The sequence below is a fragment of the Mustela putorius genome, unplaced genomic scaffold (genome assembly GCF_011764305.1).
Source record: "Mustela putorius furo isolate JIRA1106 unplaced genomic scaffold, ASM1176430v1.1 tig00000040_pilon_pilon_pilon, whole genome shotgun sequence".
NCBI lineage: Eukaryota > Metazoa > Chordata > Mammalia > Carnivora > Mustelidae > Mustela > Mustela putorius.
Genome location: NW_025421261.1, coordinates 546,660 through 561,824, shown reverse-complemented (window position 1 = coordinate 561,824; position 15,165 = coordinate 546,660). Strand labels below are relative to the sequence as shown.

General features: G+C 40.8%; 1 protein-coding gene across 3 annotated transcripts in view; it reads right to left on the bottom strand.

The window, feature by feature from the left end:
* FRAS1 (Fraser extracellular matrix complex subunit 1) overlaps positions 1 to 15,165 on the bottom strand; it is a 410,546-nt gene that overhangs the window by 258,584 nt on the left and 136,797 nt on the right. For all 3 annotated transcript variants that reach the window (XM_045065725.1, XM_045066397.1, XM_045066061.1), the window contains exon 3: positions 315 to 422. In XM_045065725.1, coding sequence (XP_044921660.1) covers positions 315 to 422 — 108 coding nt within the window. The remainder of the gene's footprint in view (positions 1 to 314; positions 423 to 15,165) is intronic.

Below are 15,165 nucleotides of genomic sequence, written 5' to 3'. Positions count from 1 at the left end.
AATTGTGGTTAAGTTGCTTGAAATCTCTAGGCTTCATTTCCTCCTCTATAAAGTGGGGAGAAAGATTCCTACCCCCCCATATTAAGTGGGGTAACATCTGTAAAACTAACTGAGTGCCCAGTCCAGAGTAAATTCTCAATAAGTAGAAATTAAGATATTCTTAAATGTGATGTGTTAAAATTCTCTCCTGCATTCCATAAGGCTTCCAATTAGAGATTGGGATACGTGTCAGAACCAGTTGACTGAAAAGACACAAAAACCCTAACCTGCTCTGACTTTACCATGACATTTGGGATATAATTAGGATGCCGTACCTTCTCAAAGGCACACCGAGGGTTTCTGCAAACAGCGGGTTTGCAGATAACGATGTTGCCATGGCAACGGCAGTTCTGGCAGGAATCAGGCTTCCAAGTGGTGGCGTCCTGCAAGGAAACACAGGCTCTGAGTTAAAAACGAATCAGTCAAGGGAGGAGGCCAGAGAAGCAGCCCCATCAACAGCCCCACCGTCTGAACAATTAAAAGGCAAAGGAAAGTCACAGGCAGAGACAGGGCCTGCCGGACACTGATTAAGCCCCGCGAGGCAATAAAAGCTGTATAATCCATTCCACCACAGTCAGCCCACGTAGCCAAAAACAAGGGCAGGCAGCAGAGAGCTGTCGATACCCAGAGTAAAATCCATCGATTGGCCTGAAACCTCAGGAGGACAGGTTGCTCCCTGACTTCAAGTTTCTCTGCTGTTAACTCACCGAAACCATCGGAGCATGTTTAAAGGAAAACGACACTTGCACTAGCAGGAACCAACACCCTAAAAGCAGCATTGGCCGTTAGTTAATAGCAGCACCCTAGACCTTACCTTTTAGCCCTTGCACGCTGCCTACTGTAATGCTCGTAGAAACCAAGACTGGAGGAAGTAGTTGGGTGTGTTTAAGGCAGACCAACCCACGCACTGGGTGGCTGTGACCAGGCAGCTGTGTGCCACACGTACGGGCGTACAAACAAGGCGTGCGTATGAGTTCCTTCCATCAGACTCACATGTTATCAGGGATCATGACCATGAAAGCCTTTGACTGGAACTTGGGTGAATTGGAACTTCCCCACAAAAAAGCGGAAACCGAGTGTGACAGTTAATGTCACGTTGGCCGGGCTACGGTGCCTGGCTGTTCGGTCAAACACCGGCCTATCACTGCAGTGAAGATAGTCTAGACGTGTAATTAACATTCACAATCAGCTGATTAAACTGCAGGAGATGCCCCTGGACGCTGTGAGGAGCCCCATCCAATCAGGTGGTGCTCTTTAAAGCAAAACTTGAGGTTTCTTGGAAAGGAAGGAATTCAGCCTCCAGACTATCGTGTGGATTGGGACGCCTGAGTGGCTCAGTGGGTTAAGCAGCTGCCTTCAGCTCAGGTCATGATCCCAGCGTCCTGGGATCGAGTCCCACATCGGGCTCTCTGCTCAGCAGGGAGCCTGCTTCTCCCTCTGTCTCCGCCTGCCTCTCTGTCTGTGCTCATTCTCTCTGACAAAAAAAAAAAAAAAAAAAGACTATCGTGTGGAAATTCTGCCTAAGTTTCCAGGCTACCAGCCTGTCCTACAAATTTCAAAATCAGACTCACAAATGCAACTTTAACTCTTGCCTAGATTTCCAGACTGCTGGCCTGCCCGACAGATTTTGGACTTGCCAGTCCCCACAACTCCATGAGCCAATCCCTTAAAATAAATCACTTTATATATACATATATATAAAGATACCCATATGCCTCCTTTGGTTCTGTTTCTCTGGAGGACCATGCCTGGCACGCCAACACTAGGACAGACTTACACGGGTGTGCACCACATTCCCAAACATAAATGAAGTCATCTCTTCAGACTGAGAAATGTTATGGGTATAACCTCTTAGAGAATGTGCTTCAAACCCAAAGTTGCTTAAGAAATACCAAAGATATTGAAAGCAAGATTCCATTCCCAGCAGCTAGTTCACAAAAACTCTGAGTCAAAGCAAATGATAACTAGAACCTGTTTCGGAATACCTCTGAATGTCTTTCTTTCTTTCTTTCTTGTTCTGTAACACATTCCTCCAAAATTGGCAATACCGTGCCAACTACAGTCTCCTCTTAAGCAGAAGCGTGATGACAAGCAGGGGAAGAGAAACAAATTTCCTCCCAAGCACGAGGTAATATATGTTTCCCGCTGATTTCAAGAGCACAGTATCAGTTCCAGGATACAGATTAAATAAAAATGACAACTTCACGAAGCCAGCGGCTACCATTTATTATTATCTCATGCTGACTTACGCGTGACTGTTGGAGCAGGAAACACTGACAGAGGAGGTATCTGTGGTACTAGAGGAGGGTGGCCTAGGCCGCTTTCCTGAGCTCTGCCATGACTCTAGAAGGCCGGGGCCCAGCAGAGACGCAAGTACCTGCACATCAGTTCTCTGCAAGGCACTTACATGCGTGACGGCTCTGTGGAGCTGGCACCTTTGTTAGACTATTCCCACTTTACAGATGAGAAAACAAGATGCAGGAGGTCAAGCAATCTGCTCAAGCGCACAGAGCTGCTAGGAGACCTGAAGAGTCAAGGTTCCGGAGCCAGGCTGCCCAGGCTGGAAACCTGGAGTCACCACTCAGAAGGGTGAGTCCGTTACCAAGTTAAGGTTATCTGTGCCCTGGGTTTCTCACCTGTAAAGCAGGGATGATAAAGTACTTAACTCATAGGATTGTTGAAAGGCTCAACTGAGGTGATGTATTTTAAAAGGTCTGAGCGGTGCCTGGAACTTATTAAAGGCCGATTAAGCTTTATTTATTTTTAATCCAAATGTTTTGAAGATGTCACATTTAGCCAGCATCTCCTAAACATTTCCTTTTTTCCACTGAAAACCGTGCCATAATTACCTGACCTTCTCATCTTCCCACTCCAGCCTACACACGCAAAACAGTGAAATTACTATTAGGACTCTAACACTGGAAGGATTCAGGACATTGCAGCAGAAGGGAAGAGTGAAGGCAGAGATTGCATTTTTAACACTCCTTAGGTAACCGGACGTCTCCGTCCGGCTGAGCCGACGCGGCAGGCATCCATGGCTTCCTTTCCTCTGGACACATGAGGCCCTGCCCCTCCACACGGTCACTATGTCTCTCAGTTCAGTCGCCTGCACTCGCTCCACGCGTGGCATTCTTACACCAGGGGTCAACGCCTCTGCATGTCATTTATTTTCTCAACGACCCCACACTCCAAAACAGTCCATTACCCTTGTTAGCAGCTCTCAGTCACTGGACTTGGCTTACGGAGCTCTAAACATGATCTTCTAAAAACAAGGAGTGATATTTTACTTTCACTCAAAGACACATAAATTTTTCTTTATGTTAATTCAAAGTGAGGTTTATCTCAGTGAGGTTTATCTCACTTTGAATTAACCCAAGAAGTCTTCCTGAATTTGCTTACGTATTTGTCTTCCCACCAGGCTATGACCGTGACTATGACTCTTTAAAGAAGGAGGTCTCGTTTTATGCCTCTCTGGGTGTGCCCTTCGTCGAGCACGGCTCCTGAGTGTTGAATGAACTAAGGAACAACCCTGAGAACTTGCTAACCCTCAAGAAAATATCCATCCAGGCAAAATGAGATATCCCAGTTAAGATGCAAGATCTTGATTAAAAACAATGTCTAAGTGATAGCACCTCAAAACCCCCATAATGTTCAAGTATTTACTGAAATCAAACCATGTTTGAAAAAAATATCCATCCAGGCAAAATGAGATATCCCAGTTAAGATGCAAGATCTTGATAAAAACAATGTCTAAGTGATAGCACCTCAAAACCCCCATAATGTTCAAGTATTTACTGAAATCAAACCATGTTTGAAAAAAATTCTTCCCCATCTAGCCACTGGACTTGTCAAAAAGTTCCTTATATTGATGTCCTCATAGAGGAAGTAATTTATGGCTAATTTTAAATAAAATGAGCCCTTTACCAAGGCCTGGATAGATGGCCATATATTTTTCAGGTCTAAAACTTTACGAATCAATTTCTATGGTTCCATAAAATTGCTTTATGAAGGTGGGGATACTAGAGTTCCTCAATAGCTAAAACTTTGGATAAAGCCATAAAGTCCAAAGAAATAACATTGTAAAGCAAGTTTTACAGATCTTCTGTGTTACTATTGCAATTTCATTGCTTTATAATCCTCTCTTCCAACCTAATACACTTTGCAAAAGAAAGTCTTAAAATAGTTTCTCCCTAGAATACAGATTAAAGGATTAGATTATGACAAACCTAAAAAGCAATCAAAATATGATCTGTTAATACAGCTTTTAATATTTTAATAATACGTGAATCAAATGTTCTTAAAGATAATATAGTATCTCCATCTTCAAATATCTTAAAGTAATAGCCAAGTAATTCAAGGAAAAAAAAACAATTTCACTTGGTTAAGTATTTATTGAACATTTGATTAATCCTAAAAATAAACAATGAATATATCTCTCACTCAAGTTTCTGGGGGGAAATTATTTACAGTATTCTATAATACCAGTAGATCACCTGTCAACATAAATTTTCTTCAATTTGAATGGTATAATAACACTCCTTCAATTATTGATTAATTCGTCTCATTTTAAATTCCCTTGGTTTCTTAGAACAGAAATGAGAAAAAATAAAGCTCACCCAAAACTGTGCTTCCAAGTTACAAAATAATACATGGACTAAAATGTCATTTTTATAATAAAAACATATTTATATACATGGTATTACATAAACCAGTAAGTGAAAGACGGTCGCTCTCAGGTTTTTTCCTTTATCCTTATCCACAGCTCCTATTTTTTTTTTTCAGTAACAAAAATGTAACTTATATAATTTCTCATAGCATATTAAAATTTTCTAGAAAAGCTGGACCAGTATAATAGGCATGTATATTTATTCCCGTATTCAATAAACATATTTCTTTAAATGAATTGTTTTCACAAAAATCTCAGCTTCTCAAAACCATCCTTAGGAGACTCAGTGCTGAGATCATGGAGCTGATGAGAACCTCCCAGGTAGGGAGATGCAGGCCAGGACCCCTGGCTTCCCTGGGTGTGGGAGCAGCTATGGGCAGCTTGGGCATCAGGTCCCTGTAAACTTACATCCTAGAAGAACACTCTCCTTTTTTTAATTTGTTTTCCTAATTCTGATGGATCTTCTTGGCATCAAGGATTACTGATTCTTCTGTCCTTATGCTGACCCTTGGTTGACCCAAAGTTTCCTTGAGTCAAATGGGAGGACCCAGCTGAAGATTATGGGGTCACACAGATCAGTTTAGGGGTAAATTTGGGGCTGACAAATGAGAGTTGTTGGAAGCTCCTTCAAGGAATGGGGTGCTAAAAGTTTCTCCAAGCACCTGGAACATGACTTGTGACTTAGAGCAAGCCAGGCTCCAAAGTGGGGATGCGGAATGCAGATAAGCTTCAGGCTAGGATTGCCACAGCTTGACGGCATCTGGTCATGCTTCTCTACTGCTCCGAAAGTTCAAGTGGCAACTGATTTCTCTCGCTGACTTCCTTATGTACCCTTTCTCACAAACCCTCTTTACTGGCTCTAGCTATACTGGTCTTCTTTGCTATTCCCAGCTCAGGGCCTTAAAATGGGGCATTCCCTCTGTTTGGGGTGCTCTTGCCCCAAACATCACCATGGCTTATTCCTTCATTTTATTCAAGTGGTTGTTCAAACACCACCTCTTCAGATAATATTTTGCATCTATTCCCTTACATGGTTTTCTTCCTAAGAGTCACCACTTACCATTGTTTCCTAACAGTCTTTCTCCTTCCTGTTAGAGCAGGAAGGAGCCCTAAAAAAGCAGGAATTTTGTTTGTTTTGTTCACTGATATGTCCCTAATGTCTAGAACAGTATTTGCACGTAGTAGATGGAACTTATTGTGATCTTTAAAAGTTACTTTTAAAATATAAGGTATAAGAACAACAACAACAAAAATGTTGTGTCCGTTTTCGTGCTGACCATCGGTAAATGGAATCTGGGCTTTGGAGTTAAACTAGCACAGGGGAAGTAGCGTTGAAGCAAGCAACCTACCAAACTGACAACAGTGAGCCATTTATCTTCCTAAACCTTCATGCACTCAGTGAGATTTTTAAAAATTAATTGCGTTCCCTACTTGTCCTTCAAAGCAAGAAAGGGCCATGATATTCAACTGAGTCTCATATCTTCATTTCTGGAGGTTTATTTTTCTGACAAGTCTGGTTTTCAGAAAAGATAATCTATAAAAAAGAGTTCTTTGACCCAGCTCCAGTTCAGGCACGGAAATAATGTTCTTGTTTGTCAAAGAACCATAAAGAAACAAATCAATAACTTTCATAAGGTTATTTTAGAGTTCAATTCTTTCCCCAAGTGCCTTTCCTCAGACAGCTTAGATAAACAATACCTTTTTCATTCAATCTCATTTTAAAGTTCATGTTAAAGCTCCTCGTCCGGCCTCAAATAAAAAAGAGCAGAGGCTACTTATTGTTGAGAAAAGACAGGAGCCCTTACATTTACATTAAATTCTCTCCTTTCAGGAGGAGCAAATACAAGTTAATGCCAAATAAGAGAGAAAATGGCAGACCACTCCCAGTCTGAGACCGATTTCAAAAGCTCGCTCCATAGAAGGCTCCCTCCCCGAGTTTCTTGTTTTCTGTACCAAGGACCTAAGTAGTTTCCCATTTCAGCATCCTGGAGTGACTAGCTTGTACCTGATCTCCCCCTCCTGCTGGCTTAAAATGATAAACCCGAAGGCACCGACTAGAAGAATATCAGCTTGGATACAGAAACAACAGCATGAATCACAGATGAAAAGATAGCCGCTTCACATAACTGAAAATGTCTTTGTTCAGCGGGCTGACAAGAGACGCTGAAAGCATGGCAAGTTAACAGCGAGTTCCTGCACATACATCTCCCTGGGATGGTGTGGGAGCACAGTGGGGGCAGGGAAGGAAAGGGGACAAGCACTTCTGCAGGTCCCCAGTATACATGCCAGCCCACTGCTCCTCCCAGCATCTTGGGAGCAAAGCCTTATTTTATAAATGCATTCATAAAAGCACTCATTTTATAAACGAAGGAATAGGGTGTGGAAAGAGTAAAGGAACTGTCTAGAGCACATCTGGTAATGAGCAGATCTGGATTCAAACCCATCCTTTTCTTCCATGCCACACCACTGTCACCGGACATAATGACAATGAATGCCTTCTACTGTACAGCTGTCTTCCCAGGTCACATCACGGTCACTTCCACCCTCTCGCTTTACAGGCCAAGATGAGGACATGAGGGCAGTACCCCAAATTTCAGAGGAAAGGGCTGTGAGGTCAAGTGACTTACCTGCCTAAATTGTTCCCCATGCCTGCAAAGCACATTCTTACCTCCTTCATTTATTGAGGGGGGAAGCGCAGAGGGAGACAGAAAGAAAATCTTCAGCAGGCTCCATGCCCAGCACGGAGCCCAACACTGGGCTCAGTCTCACAACTCGGAGATCATGACCTGAGCCAATATCAAGAGTTGGACACTTAACCGACTGAGCTACCCAGGTGCCCTATACACCCTTACCCCTTTTAATCTAACTTCTACGTGTCCTCCAGGTCTCAGTTGAAATACCACTTCCTCAGGGAGGACCCCTCTGCCTCCTTGACTAAGTCAGTATTTCCCTGACTCATGTCCCCAAAGCTCCACCACTTCCACAATGCCAGACTTCCGAGTTCTATTTTTCACAAAAAAGAAAAAGGAGAAAAACGTCACCTTCTGGATTCCAGACTCTTTGGCACATACAGATCTTTTATATTTCTTCCTAAAATATTCTGAGATATCATCTGCCCTCCTTTACAGATGAGGAAACCAAGGTTCATAGAGGTTAGGTAATATTACCAGAGCTTATAAGTGATAGTACCTTTATTTGAACCAGTGTCCATTTGATTCTAAAGCTTTTGTTTTTCCAACCAACCTACTTCTGTACCCACAGCCTTGGTTTATGAACACAAGGTCACAGACTATACTAACTCAAGTAGCAATACCAATATGGTAGTGGGTAAACTTGGGTTCAAATACCAATTCAACTGCTACCTAGCTGTGGAATCTTGAACAAATCTCTTGGCTTTTCTGAGTGTCCATTTCCTAACATATAAACTATGGATAAGATAGAACTCAACAGAGTTATAATAAAGATGAAATAAATTAGTATACTTATTAGCACGGTGATTGGTACATAGGAAGCCCTCAATAAATGTTAGCTATGAATTTGGTCACTTGCCACAACATTAATCAGTTGATGATGGCATTTTCTATGACAGAGGGAGTAGCTGTAGCATTTATAGCTTTAGAAAATCCCTCCTCGAATCTCCAGTTTCCAAGGCAAGGGGGAGTTAACTTTCCCACAGCTTAAATGTTTTCAAGATATTCCACTAGACAGTGCTGTAGAAGCTATATACTCCTAGAAAAGCGTACCAAAAAAGAGAAAAGAAAGAAAGAAAAAGAATTTCTTCAAAATGTAGAATAAAATTAAATGCCCAGTGAATGTGCTTCATATTCCTAATTCTGAGACAATGGAAATATAGGCTTAGTTCTGAAGCTCTTCTATTTTTATATCCAGCTTTCCACTCATTCTAACATAATCCTGTTAGAGTAAAAGGGCAAGCTTAAGAGTACCCCAACGACAAAATAACCCTCATAAATTTCTAGAGATGTTACCCCCAGAAAAGAAGCTCTATAATGAAGAAAAAGTCTGATTCATATTTCCACTTTAAGTAAGTCAGATACTAAGGAGACCCTACTATACCTTATAAGTTTGTAACTACATTTTTTCCTCTAAAAATTCTGCTCTCAAAACCTTCATGTCATATTCCTAAGGCAAATAGAGAAAAAGAAATATTCAAAATGTCTGCCCATGAAATTAATTATTGCTATACCATCATCTCTCACATTATGTCTTTTTTTGTTGGAAGCGGAGGTGAACCATTATCATTCTTTTAAAATTAGTTTGTTTTCCTTCCTCCATACCCAAGAGTAGACTATTTGTTTATATATAAGTACCTTTGTGCTCCCATAGTGACTAAAATATAGCAGGCACTTACAATGTTTTTGACTTATGGTTGGACAGATATTCCCAAATTTAGATAATCACTAGCTATTTTGTGATGTAATTGCTGAAAAGCCAAATATACAGACAATAGCACTTCACTCCCCTTGATGTCCAATAAAAGTGTTGTATGTGCAATGGCCATTCTCAATATGCTCCAAGATATGCCTTCTAGACTTAAGTCTCAGTCAAGACATTTGCTCTGAAATGACAGAGGGTCCCCCTCTATTTCTGACTGAATGCCAGGCTCACCTGCCCGATGCTATCATGTTCCAGCATGCCAACACTGTACACCACTTGAAGTGCTCCTGCATGTCCTTAATCCCTAACACTTTTTTCCTGTAGCCAGGCTCTTGGCAGCTGGCCTAGTTAAATTGGCCATCCAGTAAATGGTTGAGAGCTGTTCTGACACTCACGTTCAACCAGGTAGTTGAATGTCTATTTTCAGTCCTGGCCAAGGCCCTGAGTCAAAGACTTCATTATAAGCAATGCAACCTCACTATTTTTGTGTAAAGCAGGCTCCTAAACAGGGCTATGCCTCCCTAGGAAGCATTTTGAGAATTTGTTTTGAAGACTGAGGGTTGTGAGGTACTACTGGCATTTAACAGATGGGGACCATAAATTCTAGATTTCATGTCATGTAAAACATGAAGAAAAACTGTCTCACTTCCACATAACATTCAACCATCCTACTGAACATTCGTATAAGTAAAATATCTGCTTATAACTATCTGATATTTATCCTCACTCTGTTTTACATAAACACAAAGAACTTACTGACTGGTAATAATACACTCTGAATCATCCAGAATTTTAATTATCATGTAACTCAAAGAAAGATTGTACCTTTTCTGTTTAGAAATTTATGAAAATAACAGAGGACAAAAAATATATTGGAAATTGAAAATTAACTATGAAAATTTATCAAATAACCAGGATCTCCAACCACAATTAATTTGAAATTCTAGAACAGAAAAATACAAACAAATGAGATTAATTTTGTTTAACTGCATACTGGACATAGCTTAAAAGAATACTGGTAGGTAAGAAGATACCAACAGAAAATATCCAAACTGAAGGACAAAAACCAAAAAGTATAGAAAACAGAAAAGAGCATGGGAGACAATGAAACATGTTTCAAGTTTTAACATATGGGCAACTGAGAAAAACACGACAGGAAAGGGGCAGAAATACATTTTTGAAAAAAATAACAGCCAAGAACTTTCCAAGACAGAAGAAACACATTAAGCTACAGATTCAAGAAGTAATGACTATCAAGCAGAATAAATATAAAGAAAATAATACCTAAACACATCAGAGTAAGACTATTGAAAACTAACAGTAAAGAATAAAATCTTTTTCTTTTCTCTAATCTTCCCTACCCTTCCAGCCCCTAGCAACCACTTTCTACTCTGCTTTATGAGTTTAATTTTTTTTTAATAAGATTCCACCCATAAGTGGTATCATGTCATTTTTATCTTTCTCAGTCTGGTTTATTTCACTTATCATGATGCCCTCCAAGTTGATCTATATTGTAACAAATGATAGGATTTTCTTCTTTATAAAGGCTGAATAATATTGCTGTATGTGTGCACCACATTTTCTTTATCTATCCAACCAATGACAGTCACTTAAGTTGTTTCCATACAGAAAAATCTTCAACTCTATAGAGGAGAGGAGAGTTATCTTCAGAGAAGAACAATAAATCTGATAGTCAACCTATCCACAAAAAATGATGGATGTCAGAAAACAAAATCATTGAAGCGATAAATGAAAACAATCACTAAGTTAGAATTCTATACCCAGCAAGAATAGCCTTCAAAATAATATTGAAATGAAGCTTTTAAATTAATAAAACTTATGAGAATTTTTCACCCATAGACCTGAACATTAAAAAAAAAAAAAAAAAAAAAAGTCGGAGAAGTTCTTCAGGCAAAAAGAAAATGATTGAAGATGGAAACACAGTAATGTAGGAAGGAATTGAGAGTAATGGGAAGGGCCAATGTTGGGTAAATCTAAAAAAATAACTGCACAAAACAAAAATAACATTTTGTGGGATTTAAAATATATGAAGATATAAACTACATAATAAGACATCAGACAGCAAAGGGTTAAATAAAAAAATAAAGTGTTTCAAGGTCCTAGTCCTAGTTGGGAAGAGAGAAAATAAATAGCAAACATTGTAATCCCTAGGATTATCACTAAAAGAAACAGTAAAACATGTATAACTAACAAGCTAAAAGATGGGGAAATTAATTTTGGATTGATTCAAAAGAAGAAAAGAGAGAAAAAAAGAAAGAACATTAAAACAAACAGAAAACAACAGTAAGATAGTAAATATAAACCTCAAGTATCAGTAATTACACTGAATGAAAATGTTAAGAGATAAAGATTGTCAGATCAGATTAAAAAAAAAAGTGCAGTGGATCCAGTAACATTGAGAACCATTATTATAAAGTAACGATCAAATGTCTCAAAGCCCCAAGTTAGATATATGTATATAAAGACTGCCTCATTCAAAATGGAATTTCAGGGACCAAATCCTTCAACAATTCGAGTCACCAAGAATTTATAGAGGATTTGTCATTCTGCTAAGCAAGAAAATACAACCCTGTCCCTTACATATGCACTCGAACTTGAAATACAGTTGAAGAAATAAGACTTTTAAAACAAATAGGGAACAAAGGAAAAGAATAATTGGAAAGAGAACCAAGTACAAAAAAGGAGTACTGGATTCGGAGTTAGAACCTGCCTTCAGCAAGCTAGGCACACTAGACGAGCCATTTGCCAGGTCCTCAGATCCATCCTCTATAAAATTCAGAGGTTAGAGCACAGGGTCCCTAATCTGGAGATGAAGTCTGGAGTCATACATCTGGAAGTGGGAATCTAGCTCCCTGCCTAAATAGTTACAGAACCTTAAACAAGATAATTATCCTAATGGCCTTGGTTTACTTTTACATAAAAAGAATAAAGATAATAAAATATCTTTATAGAGGAATATTAGGAGGATAAATTAGGTAACACATTTTCAGTTCCTCAGCACAGTGCCCGACACTTATAGGGTAGAGCAGAGGCTCCCAATTCTCCAACCTTGGACCTTTTCCGTACTCCAGATAAATCTCTACCTGACCTCTGCTCCTCAGAGGGGTCATCACCGCACATCTCCGCGGCCAAGTTATAAAGCAGTTCCTCATCTGCTGGATTTTTCTTCTCGTGTGTGCTTTCGTGACCAAGGTCATCAATATACAACCACTCCTAGTGTGCAAGCAAATTAGAAAGCTTTCTTTTCAAAGTAAGATACCATGAAGACAATGCATTTTTTTAAAAAATCAAACATACAACTTTCCAAACTCCATTTTATAGTGTCCATTTTAAAATGTCATTACACAAGTTGTATGTCCATATAATAATCAAAGCTACTATTTACAAGATACCATATATGTGTGTGTCATATATATCTTTATGTGTATATTATAGTTGCATACACATGCATATATATACCTATAATATACATACTACATAGAAATGTGGGTATATGTGTATGAATTTACATGCAACATTTAATTTGCAAAAATCCTGTAAATTACTTAATTATTGCTTCTGTTTTACCCCCCCCCAAAAAAAAAAAAAAACAAAACTTAAAAAAATTGTTGGAGACTTATATTCACTGGGAAATCCAGAATATGAAGCCAGGACTGCTTGGTTTCAAGAACCACGTTCCTTCGACTAAAACATACTGGTTCTGGAGGAACAGCTCTTGACAGGTTTGTGCGTACCTGATCACCGGACCGAACTGACTTTGGCTGCTGTTGCCCCCTCCACCCTCCCTCCCTGCAAGGGTTTCTGTGCAGGAGGGAATCTGGGACCAACAAGGGTAGCCAGCCCTGCCTTAGCAACCTTATTCTCAATATCTTACTCAAGATCTTAAACTTCTAAGGAAACAAAAACAGCTTCTCCTCTGGAAATGTCTGAGGAACCCTTCTATAAAGCCACATGATGTAGTAAAGTAATAACGGTATGGAAACACACTGTGCCAGACCCCACTGCTCAAATCAACCCTCTTAATCTTGGCAACTGAGAAGAGCCCCATAATTATATAGCTGCTGCTATTTCCATTTCCTGGGCTAATAGTGGAAATATTCTTCTCAAGTTCTAAGTCAGAGATGGTGAACAGGTTTTCTCACACATGCCTACTCTGCAGGGGAAAAAAAAAAAGGCACTTACAATGCTGGGTTGAGGAGAACTCTGAAGCCCCGTCCAGGCAGGGTACGTGACAAAGATCGCTGCGGTCTGCCACAGGTTCGGGTTAAGCCGTGGGGAAGAGCGAAGTCCCCTTGCCGTACGATCTCACACACTACAGCCCCATAGTCTACCCGAAAGTATTGTTGGCCACCGTCACTCAGTTTATGAATTAAAGTGGGGGGAGAAAAACAGAAAGAAAAGAAAAAAAGAAAGCCAACTTGGTCGGGCCCAAACCACGGAGATGATTAACTTTAAGGACGAACTCATCAACTACATTTTACTTTCCTTATTTTTCCATTACGCTATTCAGCTCTTTCCAGACCCGCAAACCGTCCCTCATTCATAACTGCTTTACAAATGGGCTTCTGTTCTGCATCAGCTCCTGTTCCCCAGAACATCCTGGCACAGGCCACGGCTGGCACGTGAGGTTAGCGTCTTCCCTCTGGGAGCGCGGACTCCACCGCCACTCCAAACCAGAGGCAATTCACTGCCAGTTCTGACGGAATGGCATATTGACTAAGTCCTTACACCAAGCGATCCACGCCCGCAGTCAGCACAACACACAGCAGGTGTGTTCTCCAACAACAGAAGAACGCTTGGTTAGATCTGATTTGCTTCAACCCTCACTGTTTGCCAGGAAGCCACGGAAGAGAAGCAGGTATCCGGTGTCTCCGAGGAAGACCCTCCCAGGGCTCACTGTTAAATCCAGAGGCAGAACCCAGAGCAATTACACTCCTGGTACAATTACCGGCATCCCCCACTCCCTGCCAAGTGAGGAGACTTGGCAGCTGAATAATACAGCTTTCATTTTACATTTCCACTCCAATTAGCTGACAGTACTAGTCAATTGCCTGAATCAAACAAAATGCAAGAGAATTTGAAAGGGCTCTGTGTGGTTTACAGAACTGTGCCTTGGAGAACAATGAAAAGATGAAAGGGACTGAAAAGAGAATTAGGGGACCCACCGCAACAAAAGGGCAGGTTGCAAAAAACCCACAGGTGGTACGGATGGTTCAAATGGTAAGCGGAGATATTTAAGCTTAACACCAGTCCCGCTTACTGTTGGTTTGATTAATGGCAAGAGAATTAAATCACGGTCCCTGTAAGATCTGGCTGGGGCTCATTTACATTGCACAGTCATATAGACATGCAAAAGCACACATTCTCTCGAGGACTAGCCTCTCCAGTCCTTCCACACAGTCAACATTTACAGAGAAGTTACTGAACTGAATGCAAAGTCCCACTAGTGTTTAGGGACTGTGAAAGGCATAGGAGATGGCGAGTTTCGGAGTGGGGAGGTGGGGAGTCACAATCTCACCAATGACATGAAATGCACACAAGAAACACGGAGACCACAGAGTGGACAGCAGGGGTGCTGGGAAGGGGAGGGCAGTAACTCTGAATCACTGGACCATTAGAACCTGTTGCCCAGGGCCAGAATCCCACAGAGGAGTTCTAATAGCTTCCACTGGAGTTCTCAAAAGTTCTGGCTGGAAAACTGCAGTAACTCTTCCAGAACAGAGCAAATCAACCAGTGCCTCAGGCCCAGGAATAGTCTGGACTGAACCTGGCAAGGTCTGCAGTGCTGCCCTGCTCGCCTATATTCTTCCAGGAAGCTAATTACAGCCCTTGTAAACAGCCGGGAAGAGTTCCGTCAGACTGTGGACAAGTCTCAAATTCCCTGCCCCCTTGGAAGAAGGACTCCTTTAAAGACAGAACATGGAGTATAATTTGTTTCCTGGGATTCATCCAAAATACACTGTTTCTGCCCTTATCCACGTGGGGCCCTGTGATTGATATTTAATATGGGCTGAGGGGTTTTGTGATCTTGTCCTAAAGCTGAA